This window comes from Pinus tabuliformis, chromosome 9 (assembly GCF_031772625.1).
Source record: "Pinus tabuliformis cultivar Carrire ecotype Pingquan chromosome 9, CPIR1, whole genome shotgun sequence".
Lineage (NCBI taxonomy): Eukaryota > Viridiplantae > Streptophyta > Pinopsida > Pinales > Pinaceae > Pinus > Pinus tabuliformis.
Genome location: NC_142307.1, coordinates 1,334,292,588 through 1,334,316,180, shown reverse-complemented (window position 1 = coordinate 1,334,316,180; position 23,593 = coordinate 1,334,292,588). Strand labels below are relative to the sequence as shown.

General features: G+C 37.1%; 1 protein-coding gene across 1 annotated transcript in view; it reads left to right on the top strand.

Annotated features, from left to right (window-relative positions):
- Positions 1 to 17,652, top strand: part of LOC149153445 (transcription factor MYB3R-1-like) — a 130,768-nt gene extending 113,116 nt beyond the window's left edge. The window contains exons 10-11 of the mRNA XM_089441539.1: positions 7,956 to 8,228; positions 17,145 to 17,652. Coding sequence (XP_089297665.1) covers positions 7,956 to 8,228; positions 17,145 to 17,291 — 420 coding nt within the window. The 3' untranslated portion in view covers positions 17,292 to 17,652. The remainder of the gene's footprint in view (positions 1 to 7,955; positions 8,229 to 17,144) is intronic.
- The last annotated feature ends 5,941 nt before the right edge of the window (positions 17,653 to 23,593 follow it).

Genomic DNA, 23,593 nt, shown 5'->3' with positions numbered 1-23,593 from the left:
CTAGGAACAAAAAAAGATGAGCTAGAAGCACTGCCTCTCTCAATTCCCCCCACTCTTGAGCCCCCTACAAGTTGTTTTGTTATTGCTGCCCTGGTGTCTTTTCCCCCCTCTTTATCCATCAATGGTTGAATGGCCCGTCGGATGATTTTTGGAGTTGTGTTTTTGCAAAGTTCAACATTTTGCCCCGGAATTTGCCCCAAATGGAATTTTAATCTGTTGATGCCTCCTGACATATGCTTGCCACACAACTTGCAAGTCAAATACATTCTATTGACCCCCCCAGTTTCGGGTGTAGCATCAGGCTCACCAAACTCCCACATAGAATCCAAAATCCTCGGCATTTTGTTTTAAACTTTGAGCTGGAATTTAAAGTTTAAACCTGGGCACAAAAAAATTTGAAACAAATTCAAATCAACAAAATATAATTAGTAATTTGTATTGCACTCAGAATTTTCAATTTAGAAACAAATTAATAAATTTAAAATTTAAATTACAAATTTATAGTGATTTTAAATTTTTAGACCCACCGAAGTTCGAACAGTGAACACCTAAGCCATATATATTTATTATTATATGTTAACACTGTGGGCTCAATTTCTGAGCTAGCATTCTTCAAGTGGGACTGATATCCTTCACCAAAAGGGGACTGATATGCTAGAGTCTGCATTGCTGAGTTAACACCAGGTTCCTAATAACTGTACCTACAGCCTACCTCACTCAAACTGTTCGATGAAAGTTCTCTGGACTCTGAGACAGATTACACAAAACTTTGGAAAATTTATTGGGTATTTACTATTTAATATATCTGGAGATGAGGGTATCAGTTATCACCGTATCTTACAATGGTCATAACTTATAAGTATAACTCATAAGTTGTTAACACTGGCTGAATGACCTTAAGTGATAATAGGACTCCTAAATATTAGTACCTTGATATGGTAAGTGACGTTGTTTGACATGGAAATAACCTTGACCTTGTTTGATTTGGCAATAATTTTGTTCTGTATGGCAATGATATATATATTATAAACAGTGACATAAGACAGAAATTCCTATGCTCATGTGAACGATATGTAATGACAAAATGCTCTCACAACTGTGGTATATATCAGTGAAACTTAACAGTGAACACTGAACAGTTATATAATATACAGTGTACACATTGCACAATACATATACGCTGTTATTTGGATAATGGGCCATGGCTTTCCGCTGCCCGCAGGGCCGCAATGCTCATTGCGCATAGCCATATATGTAATAAATATGAAATATATATTATATATTATATATTATATATTAATCATAATATACGTCACTTTTAAGTTTTAAGTTTTAACTTTTAACAGCGTATGGTCTACCGTCTGAGGCTCTGAGCAGTGAGCATACCTTAACCTTGAGGGCCGAGGCTTGCGGGCTCCTGTTGGCAACGTTGCAACTGGAAAATGCACACCGAAAACTTAAAGTTGAAACCCTCGGGCCTCGATTCTCCATAGCGCGGATTCAGAACAAGCAAAAAGACAGTGAAAAATTAAATGAACGATTTCCGGCTTTTTATGCCCGCTGCCATAAATTTTATAATGCAAATGATTTTTTCAATCGACTCTCGATTAAATCGGGATTAATTGGATTTTATCGCGATTTTTTCGTTTTTCAAAAAATCGTCAAAAAGTCGGCCGATATAATCGTTTAGGCCAAAAAATCGCATTTTTAGGAATTAATCCTGATTTTTTCGGGACTTTTTCCACACTGGTGTAGACACAACACAATAAAGATGTGACTTCGCTATACTTTGCAAAGAAAACTTTAGTGGAATTAAGTGATAAAACTTCGGTACTCAACACGTGATCAAGTTCGGTGCAAATCTCATATAACAGTGAAGATAAAGTTTAGAGTAAGACAATTTTAGATCATCTTTAGAGATTGGGTGAAGTCGCAGTCATAGTCATAATCATTCGGGCCCGGTGATATGTTTATGATCGAAGTACTGATATGTATAAAGGCTGAAGCATTGCTAAGGTTGAAGCAATGATATGTATATGGGAAGCATTGATAATGTCATAACTGCCTGTGGAGAGCTACTACTCACAGAACTAAGAACTGAAGAAGATAACGCAAGGATGACTCGATGGAGGAACTCTTGGGTCTAAGTTGTGAGGGTCTTGGTCGTCTCATCTTTTGAATCTACTGAAGGAAGAATTTTGACCGGGTTTTCCCGTAGAGGTGGTTTTTTTTTTGGTTGCGTGACTACATCTTGTGTCCTGCTCTATTTGTTGCTTGGCATTAGTCTTGATGATAAGAAAAGATAATTTGAAAGAAAGAATAATAATAATGAAAACATCACAAGATAATGTCATAATAAGAGAAATCATTTAACTTGCCACGCTTTGGATTTCTCAACATGGAGACCTATTAATAAATGTCTGTCGAAACATTTGACGTTGTGACTCACTTTGAAAGAATGGACCCTTCGTAATAAGCAAGACTTGCAAAATGAAATGTGTTCTCTTTTAGCTTAATCGAAGAGCCTGAAAAGGAAAAAAGGTGTGTTGGTCAGAAAGTCAGGTCACAACATGTGCAGACATGTTAATAAATGTGTGACATGCGATTATTCAAATGGACATTTGACATATTATTGAAAAACCCATTGGGGCGAGTCACACGATTATTAGCTAGCTAGCTCTGACATAAATTCATTCTGTCGGAAAAACACTTAATGTGAATTTTAAATTCCCAGCTCCCAAGTGTTTGGTCTCAGATACTTTATCTTCTTAAATCCCTTAATCCAATTCACTTTATAAAGGAATCTAAATAGTTTTGTCACTTTAATTTAATTAATAATAATTAAATAAATTTTATCATATGTAATTTTTAATAATAATAATTTTTATAATAGTTAATATTATGTTTTACATTAATTATAAACTATTTAATTTGTATGAATACTTACTACTTAATACATAAATGATATATTAATAGTATATTAAGTTTAAGTTTATTAATGCATTACATTAATTGTTTTATATAAGTATTACATTTTACATATATATATATATATATATAAACTATATATTATAAATTTATAATTTTTATTTTTAAAATTATAAAAAATATATTTATATTATTTGTACTAGTCGTTTCCTTCGTGTATCCAGATCCCATTTTTTTTGTAAGTCAATATTCTATTAATGTCGGAAAAAGGAGTACATGGAGTCCATCCCAAAACAGGTGGTCTCACCCCGACCAGGTTTGTTGACCAAAAAGTTCACCAGATGACAAAAATACAAAAAAGTAGCTAAGGACATCGTCCATAAACGGTTGGGCTAGAGGCACCAAAACACAGCTAAAACGTAAAAAACACTAGAAATCATACTAGTCATTTGACGTAATGGATGCAAGGTTGTCTGGGGCCGTTCTAGGAGGTGGAGGAGGGCGGAAGTCACACTGAATGTGTCCTTCGTAGTGCGCCATCCATGTCTCCAACTTTTATACTTTCTCCGTGAGTTGGTTTTGCCCTCGCTAGACCACAACCAGTCTTTCCTAAAGTTGACTTTGAAAGTAATGCAACTGCTCTAGAGAGGCCATCTGCACCGCATGCTCCTCACGTCGAACTCATTCTGCAGCATCCACCCTGTCCATCAAATTGGTAATGAGAGCACGACAGTTCTCCAGGCAATAGTGCTGGAGACCTTGCCCCTCCTGAGCCTCGGGTGCGAACGGTGCATGCTTCGCCTTGCCGCCACGGGTGCCGCTGCCCCTGCGAGTCTGCCCATGGCCGTGCGACCCTTCACCTCTGCTCACCCCTCGCTTGCCACCTCCACGGCCTCCTCTCACACCTACATTGCTTTTACGTGCATGCCCAACTGTTTTGCCACCCCGACAAGGCGTCACTGTGACCAGAGCCTGGTCTGTCACCCCTTCAGAAGCAAGGGCAACAGGGGAGGAAGAGCAGCCCCTTTGCGCCGATGGTTTCATAGCTTCCCACGACGGAGGCATGCCTTGAACATGCACCAAACACCAGACTTTCCACCCGAAAGAACACTTCCTGCAGACATAAGACCCGAGCAACACCACCCGGAATAATATGAATTCACCAAGACGACTCCTACCCACGAAGGACCACCCCCACCAGATAATCATGACACCTCCATCTTCCAGAATACCACCAATGATGGAGCTCCACCCAGGGATAGGGGAGCTGTTTTCGTCCCAAGACGAGCGCAAAATCGGCCACCACCTACCAAATTCGATAGCCAAAAACCATAGGCGAACCCACCAGGCCTCGTCGCACCAGAAATCACTATTAGAGCAGGGGCACTTGGGCTTCCTCCTCCAGTTGCGAGGTTTCCTTACTGACGAGCTCCACCACCCTATAAGAACGAGGTAGAACAGGTTACCTCCAGACCGCGAGGAGTTTTTCTTTTGCACCCAGTCTTTCCTTCTGCCACCAATAACCAGGATTCCCAGCCGCAAGGACCAAACGAGCCCACTACCCCTGTATATTTCCACAGCGAGCAACCACACTCCGTTTCCAACAAGTGTCGACCTCCGACACTTCCTCCTCCTTCCCGGTAGCCACCACAACTCCCAACACCATATCCGAATGCAGAGACGAATGCCTGGTGCATTCATCGCGCGTTGCCTTAACACTCTGCCACCCCCACACATAGACGCTGAATAATTGCTCACATGAACGGCTGACATTAAGATGGTACCTCTCTCGGTGCATGCGAAGATGTGAAGGGACCGGGAGGCCCGTCCCTCCCATCGTATCCACTTGTTTTCACACATGGGAGGCGACCTCCACGTGCTGCCCTGATCTCACCCCCATTGGGGAATCCAGATCCCAACTTTTCAAAATGCTGGCGGATCCGAATCCGAATCCTAGTAACTTAGGTATTTTGTAGTAAACTGAGTTATTGACATCAACTTGGTGTGAATCAATCCAAGTCTGAATCCGACTCCAAGTTGACCCTTGATTGATTCTATGCCCAAGTCTGAGTTTAAAAACATTGAGCAGGACCTTCCTCTGGCTATGCTGGTTCTTGGCATTGTTAGTTTCAAGCACTACAGAAGAATTACTCGTCTTAGAGTGATATTATAGTTTATGGTAGTTTTTTTATTTGAGCACTTTCTTTTGCAGCTTAGTTGTGATAAGAAATTGTGATCTTTATAAATGTTAGCACAAGTTATAATATTCAGCTGTATGTAGATGTGATCTGTGGAATGATGAGGCCTTTTTATAATAAGAAGGTTTAGTGGTGGCTGCTAGTATCAACTACTTTTTCACATATTAGACGAAGTCATTAACATACAACCTTAGAGCACTTTTACTATTCTCAGTTATGTCCATAAACCTAATATCATTCCTAGAGGAAAGATAGTAGTAATTAGCATCTTGAAACCATGGTTGAGTATTTAATAATCTTTCTTATTCAATAGTGTTTGCTTGAAAAGTTAAATGTATGATGAAAACTTTTTGATTAGTCAAGGAATTAAAAAATACAATAATTAGTTATAAGAAGTTTCTAATGCATATCCGTGTGTGTTTGTATATTGTATTATTAAATAAAGATAATAACATAATAGTTTGAGCTTTATGCTCTTGATTTGGCAAAGGGTGCTGGGTGTTAGGTTGAATTGTCTGTGTGAGAGTGATATGGCAGGATAGCTATTCTGGTCTTTGAAAAGTTAGAATCCTTTCGGTTTTCAAAGTCACCCAAAATGGCGATGACAATGAGCAGTGCTTTTATTTTGAATTCACTATACTTCGTACTTGATTTCTATGAATTTCAATCTATAATGGTCAAGTATAGATACTTCTTAATGGATATCCAGTGACATGTCAATTTCTTACACCATATGGTTCTACTTAGTCTGTTGTGTGTTTGTATAATGTATTATTATATAAAGATAATAACATAATGGTTTACGCTCTTATGCTCTCTATTTGGCAAAGGGTTCTAGGTGTCAGGTTGAATTGTCTGTATGGCAGTATAGCTAGTCTTGTCTTTGAGAAGTTAGAATGCTTTCGGTTTAAAAAATCACCAAAAATGGCAATGACAGTGAGCAATGCTTTTATTTTGAATTCACTATACATGATCAAGCATGGAAACTTCTTAATGGATATCTAGTGATTGTTGAGAAATCCAGGGCAGAGTAGTTAGGGTAATTATTAATTTGATTTCTTTTAACTCTTGACACTTTCTTGTGATATTAGATTAGTTTTTCACCATTATTATATTGTTCAGTTCATCATCAAGACAAATGCCAATAGGAAGATCACAATGCAAACAAGGAGACACCAGAAATAGGCTCCAAGCTAGGGCAAAACCCCACAAGGGGAAAACCCAGAAACTCTTCCTTATAGAATCAATTCACTGAAGACTTCCAAGACCAACCAAAAGACAAGCCAGCCAAAACCCTCCAACGAAATCTCTGTAATTTCAAATCTGAGCAAACACTAGTTTCCTCCAGCAGACTCGCACGTGTGAACTGTAGGAATGCTAGAGACAGAAATATTCGACCTTCCTTCTTTTGCTGCTTCTCTATTGCTACCTCGCTCCTCTTTCTCATTCTAGACCAGATCAGAGAACTCATTGCTTGATTGTGTCTCCAAATGAGGATGGGCTTCTTCTTTTACAAGTGTTTTGAGGGGTAGATTAGGCCTCTCCCAGGCTGACATGAAGGCTGGCTGACTTTTCACTTTGGTGGCTTCTAGACACAACATTATACAATAATATTTATCTTTCTTTTATACAAGAGCCCTTCAAGGGAATTTACATTATGACCATGACTTTGACTTTTCAATAAAATCCATATAGCACTCAATGGGTGCTTTGACCTAGGACAAATAACCAATGGGCAAGAAACCCATTTAATAAATAATTTCCTTTTACAAATAATTCCTTTTTCTTTTGACAAGTACAACAATAATTACATCATGACTCATGTACAATTATGAAGACTGACACTAGTTACATTTCAACAGTGATATGCCAATTTCTTACACCATATGGTGCTACTTAGTCTGTTTGTCTATGTATGTGGTCTTGTTCTACTTTCCAGCATTCTAATATCGTCTTTGATTTTTTAAGTTCAAAATTAATATTTGCTGACAGATCCCTAATATGAGTACTACATAATACTAATCAGCCCCATTTCTTAGTTATATGTTTGTGAGATCCACTTTCAGAATTGCTTAAAATAGGTGATCTCCCTTAAACCTCCATGTTAGTCTCCCATAAACTTCCAGACATGGAGGATAGTGATTGATATTGATGTTGAGAAAATTAGAGTTGGGAGTAACTCTTTTTTTTAGTGGGGGTCAATATATCAGGAAACCAAAAAAAACTTTGGAAAAATATTGGGGTTCAACAAATTAGAAAATTGGGACTATGTAAAAATTGGCAAGCACTGGGAATAAGTCGGGAAAATCTTGAATGAAAAAAATCGACAATTGAAATTGCTGACTTTTGGTTGATCATTACCTTTGTTACAATGAAAACTGAAAAAACAATAGGAGTGAAATGATATTATATTATGCAGCTGCCACTTATTAGCATCCCTGAGATTCATCTTGCTCACTATGTTTGTATTTAGTAATTAATCAGTTGTTCTTTGATCATGCCGAACTTCCCGTGTCTTTCTGCATATAATACTGACAGTTGATTCCATTCTCACAGACAGTTGTCTTTGGAAACATTTAGAGCGTTTTTGGTGTTGAAACTTGGTCATTTAAATTTTGTTAGTGTTATATTTGTAGGTATTTTTGTATTGTCAAAATAGTTAATTGCAGCGTTATAATAAATGGAAAGAGGTCCTAGTAATTGTGTAAACAGGTTTTAAAGTAAATTACAAGTTTTGTTTTTGCAAAGGATGTACTTTATTTTATTGATTGACATTTCCATTTCATACATAATATGAATGCTTTCTAAATTTCTGAATTGACACTGTAGGAGATGGGAATCTTTCTAAACCATGAAGATGGAACAGATGATGCCCTTGGCTTGATCCAACATCTAAGTGAGCATGCTGCTTCTGCATACTTGGAGGCAGAGGAAATTCTGGCTACTGATTCTGCTAAAGAACCTCCGACTCTAATGTCACAAGCTTCTCCAATTTTCGAGGAGAAGACTGCTGAGGATGACTCCAGTTGTAAAGAAAATATGTTTTCCATGGATACTCCTCTTGCAGGCGACAATTCATCTCCATCATTCAGTTGCCTCTCGGTATGTTATATACATTAGGTTATCCATAGTATGATTTCTATAGCATTTGGTTGTTAAATGTTTCATAGTTATGCTCAAGTAAAATTGTAGTTTTATTTCAGTTCAATTTTGGTGCTTGTTATGAGAAACATCAAAGTTGATTTCTTGAAATCATTCTGAGATTGTGAACTCACATTTAAACTGCATGCATTCTTATAAAAACCAGACTGGTCATTAAACCTGTTGACCCCAAAAACCTGAACTGGACCAGAATTGGACAAAAACTGGACTGCAAGACTGGTTGACGTTGACCAAAAAATTACATAAAATATTCAAATTTTGAAGAAAACATGAATATTCATGTGCATCCATATGAATCCAAACCATTATACTAAGTCACCTGACACGGGGATTCGAGATTCGATGGATATGGGGAATCGAGTGTCAGATATGGACATGTTGACCCCCCGGAACAGGCACGTTCGGATACATTATATATATATATATATATATATATATATTAAAAATTAGATATTTCTTACACAAATTCTCATTCATGATACAAATTCATTGATTCAAAGTTAATTTCAAACATAGATCTTCATCTAGACGTAAGTTTTATAAAGTAACATTATGCATACATATTACAAATACAATTGTGACATAAATGATAAGTGATAAATTATAAATTTATAATACATATTCAATTCATCAATGATCCAATAGGAGAAAGACAAAATAGTAAGATAAAGATATTGTAGTTTTCTCATCAAGTCATCAAAATCAAAATGTGTCACTGTTTACATAGGTAATGCAATGCCAATGGCAAATAGAAATAATAAATACAAAACAACTACAACTACAAGTCTCATAGTCATCATCAAAATCAGCATCACTGTCCTGATCATCATGGTTACCACTGCTCTCCTCTGCTGCATCCTCCTCCTCTGTATCCAGTCATCTGTGCATCTGCTGGTGTGGAGGATGACCCCTCTATAGTGTCACCATCATCAAATCTGACAGGCTCTATCACTTACCTGTTGCTTGAATCTCCTTGAAAATGCTCCCACACCTTTTGCTCCTTGCTCCCAAACACCCACAACAAACCCACAACAAACTAAAGAAGTGAATGTGCAAATAGAATGGGGAAATACGCCTTTATAACACTGTGCGGGTTCTTGATTTCCTTATTTGTTTCCGAAAATCGGGACACGTTCTGGATTCGAAGTGTCCCAATCAGACACGACATGTCCTGTTTTTCGGACACAAATCTGCCTGAATCATGTCCAATTCGCTGGATTCGGGACACATAGGGCCTAGGGGACGAATCCGGTTTCATAGCATTATACACAAATATGCAAAGTTTCTCATGTATATAGCAAGGGTACTTATAACCAAAAATGGCACCAAGTGCAGACCATATTTGAACCAAAATACATTAGCAGAGGATCTAAATGGCCTCTAGAGTCCGAAAAAAATCACAGTACAACAAACAAATACATATCATCAAAATTGTTGCCTATATTGGGATGCTCAATATCACCTTCTAAACATTAAGATAAGATAGAAAAAGCTTAACATGCTTAATCACTGATTTTTCTCGAGTGAATGGTACATTTTTACTAGGGTCATTACAAAGGAGTTCAACTATTAATGCCACGAACATCAAGGTACATAGAGGGCTTGATGTTCTTGATTAAATGCTAGTTCCATACCCTCACGCATGATATAATTCAATGGAAACGTTGCAATCCTGTGAATCCTGAAACTGTTAAGTTTGTTGAATTTTTAACAGAATCTAAAATTTCACTTTCTCCATATGAAGTCCAATGAGGTTGGAACCACTTTAAACATCGTAAAATAATTAATGGTAATGTAAAGTTCAAGTAAAAGGATAGAAAACTAAAGATAAAGGTTTACTTATATTACCATTATTTACCAGGGTTACTTTTTATTGTTTTTCCTTCACATTCAATATTTTATTATTATTATTATTATTTTTTAAATTTGGCTCTTAGTGGTCCCTCCCTAGCTGTGGCCACATAGAACCGGTGATACCTTTTTACAGTATTGATAAAAAAGTTGAATTTTAGTGGTCCCTAGCCATGACTGTACATTGTACGAAATCGGTTAGCTATGTACAAAATTGGCTTGTTTGACATTTTTTGGTTCAGAATCCTCAACTGGTACATTTTTACTAGGGTCATTATAGAGGAGTTCAACAATCAATGCCACCAGCATCAAGCCTTCAAGGTACATAGAGGGCTTGATGCTCTTGATTAAATGTTAGTTCCATACCCTCGCACATGATAGAATTCAATGGAAACATTGCAATCTTGTGAATCCTGAAATTGTTAAGTTTGCTGAATTTTTAACGGAATCTAAAATTGCACTTGCTCCATATGAAGTCCAACGAGGTTGGAACCACTTCAAACATCGTAAAATAATTAATGGTAATGTAAGGTTCAAGTAAAAGGATGGAAAACTAAAGATTAAGGTTTACTTATATTACCATTATTTACCAGGGCTATTTTTTTTCTTTCACATTCAATATTTTATTTTTATTATTATTTTTTAAATTTGGCTCCTAGTGGTTGCTAGCTGTGGCCATATAGAACCGGTAACACTTTTTTAAAGTAATTATAAAAAACTTGAATTTTAGTGGTCCCTAGCCATGACTGTATGATGTTGTACGGAATTGGTTAGTTATGTAGTATGTACAAAATCGGCTTGTTTGACATTTTAAGGCTAGTTTCGTAGGGATCTGGCTAGTCTGGTACGGATGCAGCCCGAAACCAGTAGGATCACCTGGTTTTGCCAGTTCTGGTCCTATTTTGAGGTCGTGCTCCTATTCTACAACATGCACAATATCTTTTGCATTAGTCTTGACTCCCAATTCTGTACTATGTAGTATACACATAGCAGGGTAATATGGGGCACCTGAGAGGAATAATAACAGTTAGTAGCTATGTCTTGCTATGTAAATAAGGCCATTTCTAGTAAGTAAGGCCCATGCAGTAGCGTAAAAGCAGTAAATCCTTAACTTCAACAATAAATCAAACCTGAGGGGAATAATAACAGTTAGTAGCTATGTCTTGCTATGTAAATAAGGCCATTTCTAGTAAGTAAGGCCCATGCAGTAGCGTAAAAGCAGTAAATCCTTAACTTCAACAATAAATCAAATCATGCACATACAAACGAATGAACTCAAAAATGTATATGAAACCCTTGAGTTAGGGTAATACCATATACTATTCCTCAAGGAAGGAAAAAACTCCACAAACAATGCATGCTTGCTACAATTACCATACACTCACCATACACCATGACATTGCTTATACTTCTTTATATAATACTATCTAGTATCCACCTGCTAGGAGCATTCTAGAGGAGGAACTTTCTAATAAGCCTCCTTATTTTAGTTGCCATCACATTACTACATGAGCTTTATTTACATAGCTGCTAACTATTATTATTCCCCTTGGGTACCTCCCTAGGTACCCCATATTACCCCCCAAGTATACTACAACTTCAGACTTTTAGGGTTCAACATGCTTATATTGGTTTTGTTCGGAAGCATGGAGGCCACCAAATTTTTTTGAACTTCCCTCCAACAAAGCATACTGCCACTCATAGCAGGAACAGGGGTTCATACCAAGACCCTCACTACACAATCAAAGGATTGTGTTTTACTTTTTTGGAAGGGGTGTTTTCCCACCTAGGCTTGACATCAGGAACAGTTTCCTCTAGTAGGGGAAATTTGATAAAATATAGTAGCTGGTGGCCTTATGCGATGTGTTGTCATTGTAATTTACACTTTGCACTTCATCTTTCTTCTATTTCATTCAGAATAATTTGTAGGTGAATTCGTCAAGCTTGTTTATTTTACTGTAAACCAGGAAGGCTTGGTCAAAATTGATCACTTGCCAACAGTTTTGTACTGACCTAAACATCGTGCTGATAATTCTTGCGCAAATAATTTCCTACCTGTTTTGGGAGAAGATAAAGGCTCTTTCCTAATTGGCATATTAAGAATTGGAAAAGTTATACAACTGGTACAGCTTATAAGATATATGGAAATCCCCTTTAAGAACAAGCTTCAGGGATAGTTCTGTTAGGATATTTACTTTCAAGAAGAATACCATAGCAATGGGTTGCAAGCAATAGCAATCCTCTCACCTTTTTCCCTTTGCGACAAGTTATAGGAAAATTAGGATGCTCCTTGGGTGGTTCCTTAGAGGGAAGAGAGATTTACCGCTAGCATCATGTGATATTTGTATGAGGCCTAAAGAGGTCAGAGTGCATCGTTTTACTTGTATATGAGCTCAGTAGGCAGTGTTGACAGAAATACATTGTTAGGCCAATGAATGGGAGGCCCTGTGGTAGGTGCTTGTATCCCATTGCAAAGAATCCTGTCCACTTTTTGTGGACAGCATAAAGGTTACTTCTGGGATATTTGATGTAATTGGTGGTGCCAACGCTTTTAAAATTTATGGATTAGTCATTGTTAAGAAGATTTGGTAGGCTTGAAAGCTGATATGCAAGGACACATTGACACATTGGGAATTTGAATGTGCAAGAAGTGTATAGGATTTGTTAGCAAGGTTGATATCCACTTTTCCTCTGCTAGGGCATACATTGGTTTATTTCCTCATTTCCCAGGAAGGAAATTTGTTAATAAGGTTTTTCAAACTTGGGGAGTCTATTGGGACTGAGATGGGAGGCAGGCAGAGTTGCAGAGTTATCAATCATATACAATGACTCCCTACTACTCACAAGCAAAATCTATACTATTTAAGTTGAGCCTTGGATGGCTGGGGACTGATTTGGAAGGATCAGAAGTGGTCATATGGCAATTCTTTTATGGATTATAAAAATAGAGTGTCATATGAAACAATATATAGCCAAAGTCCCCAATGGCAATGTGACTTCAGGAAAGCTAGATCGATTAGGAAGTAGTGATATGTCCAGAAAGCCTGCTTGTCATTTAAGATCCTTGTGCTTGCATGATTAGTGCTCAACTAGAGCCTACTGGTTGAAGACAGACTTTCGTTATGTCATAACATATGGCCATGGTGTGATTTGTTGCAGAACAGAGATAGCAGGTATTTGTTTTGGGATTGCAGAATTGAATGAATGTTTTGGAAAAATGTTGTATTTGAGTACACCATTCTTTTAATCAGAACTCTTCATTGGAAAGGAGGCATTTTGGGAGTCAGGTGGAGGATAGTCAATATAGTGGAAAAATGTGCAATATTGTATGGTTAGTAATTTAATAGGATTATTTTTTCATGGAAATGAGACATCATTCAATGGTGATCACCCTCTTTTAGTTGGGTGAGAGCAACATGTTCATAGTAGAATTGGCAGTCTTGGTTTCAGCCAGAATTGATATTTTCTGCGGGGATGTAGACACTCTTGAGACTGGGTCTAGGCTGGATATGCTGACTCAATTCATTTGTAAACCTTGATGTATTTTTCTGTGCAATAATATTAAGATGTATTGAGTTTCAGGTCTTGATTGCATAGACACACATATGTGCTAATCTCTCCTTTAGAGAAGCCATGGAATTTTATTGAAGGTGCTAACCTTGTTGTCATGAGTTCTTAAGTAGCCTAAAGTGCATTTATCACAGGAAAAGGATGAGTCTATCATATATGAATAGACTGAGAAATTCTAGAAATTTGATGCAATTTTAACTTGTCACACTTGCAGGTAATAGGTAATAATACTCAAAAGCGTTAAAGTTTGACACTTGTTTGTTTCCTTCATACAAATGTATGATGTTCAAATTGAGATGTTTATTGATTGTTTGGCTCTGTTGTCTTTTATGCAGGCCCCAGGATTATATTTTATCTAATTTAGGATACAATTTTTTAGCAAAGGAGAGAGAACTCATTGAGTCTTATATTATCAATCTTCTCCTGAAGTCATCTTTTTCATATAAATCGGGAGCCAGTTTCATATTTACTTCTGGTTTGAGTGCTGGATGCGACCATTTTTAGGAGCCAAATGGCAAAGTAAAAGCCAAGTGGTGAAGAGCTCAGAATGTAGAGATAGTAAACTAGTAAAATAAATCTGACAGTTTGAGCTAGTTTTAGAGTTTGCAGAAGCTCAGTCGGTGGCATACATTGTGAAAACGAACTAACATAATTTGCAGAGGTATGGTGTTTCCAATAAACCCTAGGAGTGTAAATCACCATTAATGTAGAGTGGAATCCTCATCACCGTCGATGGGTTAGGTTGGAAGTAACCCTATGGAAGGATAGTAAACTATGGAAGTAAATATCTGTGCATAGTGGTGGTGAGCCATGGTTATTTTTTATCGACTGGGTATGATGGGCATAATGGAAGGATTTGTTTCTAGACTCCTAAGGTTTGAAATTCATTCAGAAGAATCACGAGTAATGTAATAGGTCAATCCAAGAGAGAAAACAAGTAAAAACACTGCTATAACATGAATGTCTGAACATTCAGTTGATTAGTAAGTTTTTATCTGAATAAAATGCCTTCTAATCCTATTAGTAATAAGGACATGCACCATAAATATATACCAGGCCTATCAACAGATCAAAATGGATACTGCACATGGTCCAAAAAAAAATTGCCATAATGGCAGCACAGATGAAACCACTAGAGATCTAAAAATAAAGTCATCAGGCCAATTGGTTGGTGCAGAGTGTCATGTTAAGCTGCTGCTGGAATACTGCCTGCAACAGGAGGATCCTTATCCTTGGGGGCCATCCCTGATCCTTTTGCTGCAGGTTTGGGATGTTGCCAGAATTGGCTTCCATCTTCCTTTACCCTTCTGGGACTGCACAGGCTGCTATGGTCCAGAGATGGCACAGTGGAAACTTGTCAAACCTAGGTATTTCATTAACCTGGGGTGGAGGCCAGCTTCTACACCACCCCTCAGTCATGGACAGTGGCCAGCACTGTGCCAATACTGGCAGTCATGAACATCATGGCCAACTCTATGTCAAGGGTGACCAGCAGTAGAACCTCAAGAATGATCTGATTGAGCCAGAAAATGATCAGCAGGGTGTACCCAGGTCATGGTGCAAGCCAATGGGCGACCTCCATCTCCAGTTTGAGTGTTTTCTGAATCCAAAAGTGCAGATGGGCACATATTAAGAGTTACCATACCAGGTAAAAGAAGTGCAGCTTTTTTAAACAGATTTATTTTCTTGACGTGATACAGAATCGACTCAAATTTAGTGGCCCAAGGGAGTTTGTCATCAGGACGTGCTGATTTCTAGGTTATGGGAAAAACCAAATATTTTGAAGGGATGGTATTTTGAAATAGTTTCGTTATTTGAATTTAGTTTGTAACAGTAAAAGGTTTATTCAGTTATTGTGATAGTCCGTTGTACAAAACCCAGTTAGGATGGTTGTATATTGAAAACCTTAAGTGTAATATTTCATCATTAATAGTTATTTGGCATTTTTTGTAGACGTCCTGTTTGGCATTGCTGTGAACATTGACTTAGCAGTAATGCCCACATGGTTTTTTTCACTCGATGAACTTCTAGCTTCCTTGTTATGATGACAGAATGTCTGAAAATAATTGTCATGTTTTGTTTTAGGATAACATCTTAACTATTCCTTTTCCCAATTTATAGCTAAGAAAAGGAAGCCTGTAGCCTCTGTTAATTTTTGGAAACAGATTTAATCAATTTGCGTGTTATTGCACCGTTAAATATTATCCGAATATCGGTTGAAAAAATATGATACCGGCTGCCAATCCCCTTTAAGCTCATGTTGATAACTGGAAATCATGCTATTTCATTGAGGTATGTGAAATGGATGCATCTTCATTGAGAACTTCCGATCACTATTATACCAGCTTCTGGCTTTGGTGCCACATGGAACCAGGGGTGTGTAACCACTAGTCTGCATCTACAGTTGAACGTGTTTGTCATATTTCTACGGACTTGTTTTCCTCAACTACCCTATTAGTGGAAAAAAGGTATCAAACATTATCATGCCTAAGAGCCCGAAGAGCATGCAGTTAGACGCATAGAGCCGTTTAGTGCCTGGTTCAGTTCCTTTTAGTTCTATTTGATTAGTTTATTGTTTTTCTGTTTTTATAGCCTGTCAGGTTGCATTTTTCTCTTATATTTTTCATGGTCTTCCTCACAGTATGGAGAACTTAATGGCAGAGAGGAGATGAATCAAAATTTAATTGGGACTATGAATGACTTGTATAGTCCTTCACTCTCTCTTTGAGTTTCATTACTGTAGTTGATTGCTTGTATGCCTGTTTTTTTAACAAGGGGAGTTTCCAATACTTTGTTGTATGTGGCTTAGCTCAAATCGCTTCCGTTATGGAGGGACTCATCCTCTAGTTTTTGTTTTTAAGTCTAAGATTTTCCAGCTTCTTAAAGCTCGATGATGTACTATCTGATACCTTTATATTGTCTCAATATAATACAATTGTGCTTTTGCGTTCTGAAAAAAAATCTTATTCAGATAAAATGCTAACATGTTTATTCTATAGTATTTACATGAATACACACGGGAATTATCGTGCTAATTTGTTAGTTTGCATTACCATATCATTAATGGGGTTTTGAATTACAATAAGCTACACATTTTCACTGGGGGTTTTGAATGCCGGCAATCTAATCATGCCCTGGTCCCAGAATGAACTGTCTTTAGCTATACTCAGATCGTTGATTTGGAAGTCCGTTGTTTGCGCATTAATATTTCAGATATACTTCACATGGTGTGCATTGCTGTCAGGATAAATTTGCCATTATGGACGTGTGTCTACATGCCGTATGATTATTTTTTTGCTTTTTGTGGCCCTTTATGAAACATTCTTTTAATATTCTAATACAAAGTTCTAGAAAATTTCTTCGTTGCACTTCATTGATTGCTCTCAGGATATAATTGTTTGCTTCTCATCATTCAATAATTTTTGTTTGTTGTAGCCTTTTCCAATGGACTTTGCTCAGATCTTCAACACACCTTGTCGAAGTGGAGGATTTAGTGGTGGAGCAGAGACGAGCCAGAATTTTGCCGGGAATACAAACGATTTTTCTAGCCCTTCACTCTATTTACGGAAGGAGTTCCGCTAATGTGTACATTTTCAGATCGTGTTAGATTTGCTTGTATGTTTATTGCTGAACAAAGGCAGAATTTTCAAGCCTTTGTCGTTGTAATTTTATCCAGCTATAATTATAGCTTGCCTGTTCTAGCATTTTGAAGGGGAAAAGGCGGGAACATTCCTGCTTAAGTTATCAATTGAACTACTATTACCAAGATTCTTTGGGGTATTTTGGGTTTTGTAGGTTGTATACATTAGGGATTGAAATCCAGTAAACTCTGTATCTGCACAAAGGGTGTACTTAATGCAGCATTATTCTGAAGTTATGTTCGAGTCTTCGAATAAACTCTGTATTCAGCTTTATTATAAATGAAAATGTTTATTTACGAGCATCTCTCTCCATTTATAACAATTGCTTGTGTTCTTTTGGCTAGAATTAATCTTTTAGCTGGTCTGCAGACATGGATTGTCTTACGACGCTTAATGTGAAATAAATGCAGCAGCATCTTAGATCTTAACACCATTTTTAGATTATATGTGTGCTCTTTTTGACCACAATATCATCGCATTTATTTTTTTGATATGCTATGGATTTTCTAATGTGCACTCTTAAAAATTGAGCACCAGCGTTTAAAACGCAATGTGTTTTGCTTTCAAGGAACAAAGTTCATCAGTCTTGGCCAGCCTGGCCTTAGATGGAAGCAGTTAGACATTCTCTGCTTCTACTGGTTTGCTAGGCGTTGCTGGAGTTGGTTTGAGGATCTTCACATAGAGTTTCTTCAGGCAGGGTTCACTGGCGGGGCTGCATTGTTTGGTGAAGGCCGTGCTCTTGTTTGTGTTGCTTTTTATGGGCGTTGGCATTATTTGAGCATACTGGTGCTTTTCCATATGGAAAGTGCGGTGTAAATTTGTTTTTGATCATAAGCCTAGCTTCTTGCCTGCCTTCAGTTCCGAAGGGAAGGATGAAGTTCGTCGTCAGTTGTCAGCGAAAGGAGTTTTGCTGATCACATATGCCCAAACTTCTAATCATTCTGAGTACTCAGTAAATTTCTGCCTTCGTACCTTGAGGTTATGATCCATAAATATAAATTGTATTTTTCCAAAATATAAAAGGGAACAATATTATCAGCAAAATTAGCTTTTACACTACAGTATCTGGTTGCTTCATTCGAAACAGTTTACAGCATTAAGTGACATTTGATAATGCTATGCATGGCTGAACTACAATGTAAATACTAAATAGTAGTGAAACATTTACATTGACGGTAGCTACTCTTTATACGTTAAATTGAGGGTGAATACAAAAATTCGTACGTGCTTTCACTTGCATACATCATTTTAATAGAACCATCCAACTGAGAATCCGGGTAGCTTGTAATAGAACCATCCAACGGAGAACAATTTAATATGACATTATAAAGCTTTTACTTGAGGAGTGCTTAATACCAACCTCATATATGCTAAATTATAGAACACCGGATGTGATCAAAATAGGTACTGACACAATATATATATCCTCTTTGATGCTCATCAAAATACAAAATAGAAATAGAAATAGGTATGACAGAATAGAGAAAGAAAGAAAGAAAGTATTTTAACGTCTACGAGGCTAAAGATAGTCTATGGGACAGATTGCTTCTTCATCAGCGTGATGTATTCGACCATTTGTCTGTGAAGCTTCAAAATAAATGTTCCCAGCTTCTTGACAAACCCCTCGCTAAATAGATTATCCCAAGAGCTAGCTGCCTTCATATCTGCATAACTTTCCCTGTTGTCTTTGAAGGCCTCACATTCTAAAATGAAATGTTCTTTTGTTTTCACTTTTTCGGAAGAACAAAAAATGCATACTCTTTACTCCCACACTTCCTTTAGACTTTTCCAACGCTCTATTTCACAACGGAGTTGATGAGAATTAGTCCTTAATTGAGCAATAAGAATTTTGGCTCTTCAAGAGATATTGGCCTCTATATATGCTTTTGGTTGATGACTATGAGTGGGATTAAACACTTCAATATTGTAATTTTTTTTTTCTTTCTAGCTCTTTATCCCAAGTACGCGTGTGGAACTTTTCCATAATAAAAGCTTTTTTGTCTTTGATTTTTATGGGACACGTATTCAAGCAAATACCCCATTTACTAAACCATTTGTTATTTTGCTGCATCCAAGTTTTTTTTCTATTGCACAATCTATCACTAAAGACAACTGTAGGCCATCGACCCTCTTCCATTTGCTCAATTTTTTTTACATATCTTATGACTTGCACCATAGCAATTGCTTCAATAGGAGGAGTCCCTGTTTCACTTAACAAGATATCAGAAGGAACTGCACTTTTAATCTTAAATTTGTTTGTAATTGAACGCTTCTGAATTTTCTCAATTTGTCTCCACTGCATGTCGGATGTACAGCTGACTCATAGATCACAACCATAGAGAATCACCGGAATCACTTGAAGACCAAAAAGAATTTGAGGGGTTTTCTAGTCTCTTAACTATGCGTCTCTACACCTATTTTGAAAAGCGTAAAATGTTTTCTAACCCCCCGAAGTTCTTTTCTTTCTACAACCATTCTAGTTTAGATTTTTGTTGAAGTCAATTTCGAGGTATTTGTAATCCGCAACTTCTTCCGGAATGTTGCCTTCAAAGTAGAACTTATGCTGGTTATGCTTTGTTTTCTTAGAGAAGACCACTACTTTCGTTTTGCTAATATTGACTTGCATCCTCATACTTTTACAAAAATGCTCAAGGGATAGTAAGTGCTTTTGCAAACCAAGAGCCGATTTAGCAATTAGAATAAGGTCATCTGCATACAAAAGAAGCCTTATAACAAACTTGCCCAAATATATACCATCACCCCCTTGTGAATTTAACCACTCCTCAAGCTTGTCGATATATAAACCAAAACGGGTAGGAGATAGTGAGAAACCTTGCTTGACCCCGATATCGCTTCTAAAACTTTCAGAAATGCTTGCTGAAGTTCTAATTTTGACTTTCACCTCTTCGTACAGCCTATGCACAATTGCTCTCAAATGTTTAGGAACCCCAAGTTCCTCCATTCTGTGCGAAAGCTTATCCCTAGGAACCAAGTCAAAAGCTTTTCTGAAATCAACAAAGCAACAAAAAACTTCTTCCTTTTTCTCCCAAAATTTTTCAATGATGTGCCTTAAAGTTATACAATGATCAACTATGGAATGTTTAGGTCTAAAACCAGCTTTCCCTTTAGCACGCTTATCTCTTTCTTATGCCAACTTGCTAATTTTGTTTTTTAGCATGCTTCCAAATAACTTTGCAAAAATAGGGTTTATCATGGTGGTCCTATAATTGGAGGGATTATTAATGTCACCGCTCTTGAAAAGAGGTATTGCCAAACTAGTTGTCCAGACTGTGGGGAGCCATTGTTGTATGATGTCGTTGAAGATCTTTGTAATGTGAGGTGCAAGAATCTTTGAGTCCCACTTTAGATATTCTGCTTGGAGTTCAGCGAAGTCTTTTGCTTTTCCAACACCCAATTTCTTGATACCCATGTCTACCTCTTGTACCGTGAAGAGTTCAGTATCAATGTTGACCGGGGGGGAAGGTAACCTTGGGAACCTGCTCATAGAGTTGTCTTGCATAGTTAAACCATTTAGAAGCTGTAATATTATTTCCAATTTGTATCTTTTTCGGTTGGAGCTCCTTCCAAATAATTTGGAATTATTTTTCCCAAGGAAGATTAGTTCTTCCCTCTTGAAACCATGAAATCGACATTTTTCTTGCTTAATAATTGCTTGTAAGCTTTGAGCTTTATGTTATCCTTGTTTGACTCTTTTCACATTCTTCTTGCCGTTTTGCATTCCTCGTCAAACCAAGCATTAACCGGAAAACAATTTGTTTCAGACACCTTAATTTTTTTCTCTTTGGCACTTTGCAGGTGCGTATTGAATTAAATGTGTTAATTCATGACTATGAAGGTTGTGAATTGTAATTTTCTCTTTCTCGAAGAGCAACCTCTCTAGCGTAATTTTGAAGTTATTACAATTTTTTGGGGTCGAAAGAATTCTGCCTTGTGGGAGATTTTGTTGGACATGTTGAATTTTTTACTCTAATTGTTTCTTTCCAATCCAAGCGAAACATAAATAAATTGGCTTGTGATCTGATTTCAAGTCCCACCGCTGATCTCCAATTGAAACTCCCTCCATTTTCTCACACAAACCATGCGAGCAAATTACATAATCTACCACATTTGCTCCATTGTAAGTATTGCAAGTGAAATTACAGGACTTTGCCCATCTAGTCAAGCCATTACAAATGAATAAATCAAAGGCCCCACATAGAGTAAGCAATTGTTCACCAAAGAAATTGCAGCCCTTGTCCTCGGAAATTCTTTTCCATTGATGATTACTTTCTTCTGTAAGCCAAATAGGGTCACAATCATCTTTAACAAAGAATGCTAGCTTGCTCACTTGCAGTCCTAGCGTTGAAGTCACCCACTATAAGGACTTCACCTAGCTGCGAATATGTTGGAATATCCGCTTTTAAGGCTGCAAATGGATCTTTGTGGTCAAGCCCTCTGCCTTTGTAGATTTTTGAAACCTGCAACGCAAATAACATGCTGCAATTCTAATGTGGTTTCCATTTTCTAATATTTTAAACCAAATGAATTGCTGATTTGAGTTTTCTTTTTCTCACTGAATGAGACGACCTTCTTTCTTCCTTAATAAAACCATGATACCCCCATTCCATTTTCGATTCCCTGCTGCCTTGTTCCACACTGCCATCTTCCCATATCCTTCAAACAGAGGTGTCTTGCACCCTTCATGCTTATCTGCTGTAATCAATCACTCACTTTGTCCAATGGTTTTTATTAATTGATTTCGTCACATGCATGTTCTGAATCTCTTTAATGCTCATCGGCTGTAATCAATCACTCACTTTGTCCAATGGTTTTTATTAATTGATTAACTCACATGCATGTTCTGAATCTCTTTGATGCTCATCAGCTGTAATCAATCACTCACTTTGTCCAATGGTTTTTATTAATTCATTGCGTCACATGCATGTTCTGAATATGAAGTTGTGATGGAATTATCCTTCGAATGTGTAGATGAATAGAATAATATGATATTTCTTTAACTAAATTATTTAATAATATTAGAAAAATATAATTATTATATTGGGGTTGCTTTAAAAGTGGTTTTACCTTATTAAAAGAGTTTTGAGTTTTGTATTTCAAACCTATGATGATGTTTCATAGGCATATGGATCATCATAGGCATATGGATAGCTTAGTTTGGGTGGATGTTTGACCTAACTTGGGATTAGCCCTTATTTAGAAGGTTGTTACTTGATCAATGTGATGACTAACGCACTGGGTACACGCTATAGAGGAGTTAGGTGGATGTTTGACCTAACTTGAGATTAGCCCTTATTTAGTAGGTTGTTACTTGATCAATGTGATGACTAACCCACTGGGTACTCACTATAGAGGAGTTCGTTGCTTGGTTAGGATAGGTACTTAATGAAGGTTGTTACTTGATCATTGTGATGAATAACCCACGGGGTACACATTATAGAGGAGTTCGTTGCTTGGTTAGGGGAGGTACTTAATGAAGGTTGTTACTTGATCAATCTGATGACTAACCCACTGGGTACACATTATAGAAGAGTTCGTTGTTTTAGCTCTTGGAATTTGGAATCATGTGATATATACCTTAAGTATTACACTATATGAAACGAACAAAGTTCGTTCTTCAGTTTAAATACTCTAAAAGATTTGGAATATGTAGATCTCCATTGAGATACAAAAATATATATTAAAATGCATGAATACGGATGATGATACAATTGAGAGTGAGGGCCTTGCTTATATACGAAGCAGGTGTCCCTTTATGAATGGTGATGTCTCCTTAGACATGATTCTTTGTTTAACTAATTATTACTTATTTGCATATTATTATGTTTATTATTTATTACTTTTACATAATTATAATCATAACATTGTTTTCCTCTTCAAAAAACTTTGTCCTCAAAGCTTGTTGATGAAAGGACTTGACCTCTTTTTCCTGCTACGAATGTCTTATCGTCTCGGGATAATCATATTTGTCGATACAAGTTGATATGATTCTTGGAGTGATAGATTCTTGGATTGATATATAAAATTGTCGCACAGAGCAAGGATTTGACCATCCTAAATTAATCTTTTGTGAATTTTTTTGATTATTGGAAATTTGTGATGAAATGTTATCACTGGACTGAGTTGTGCCCACTTCAGTGTTCTTTGGAACACAAGTTTGTTGTTTATGTTTTGAGTGATATGGATCCGTAAATTGATTGAGATGTCCGTTCTTGTGATTCAGAG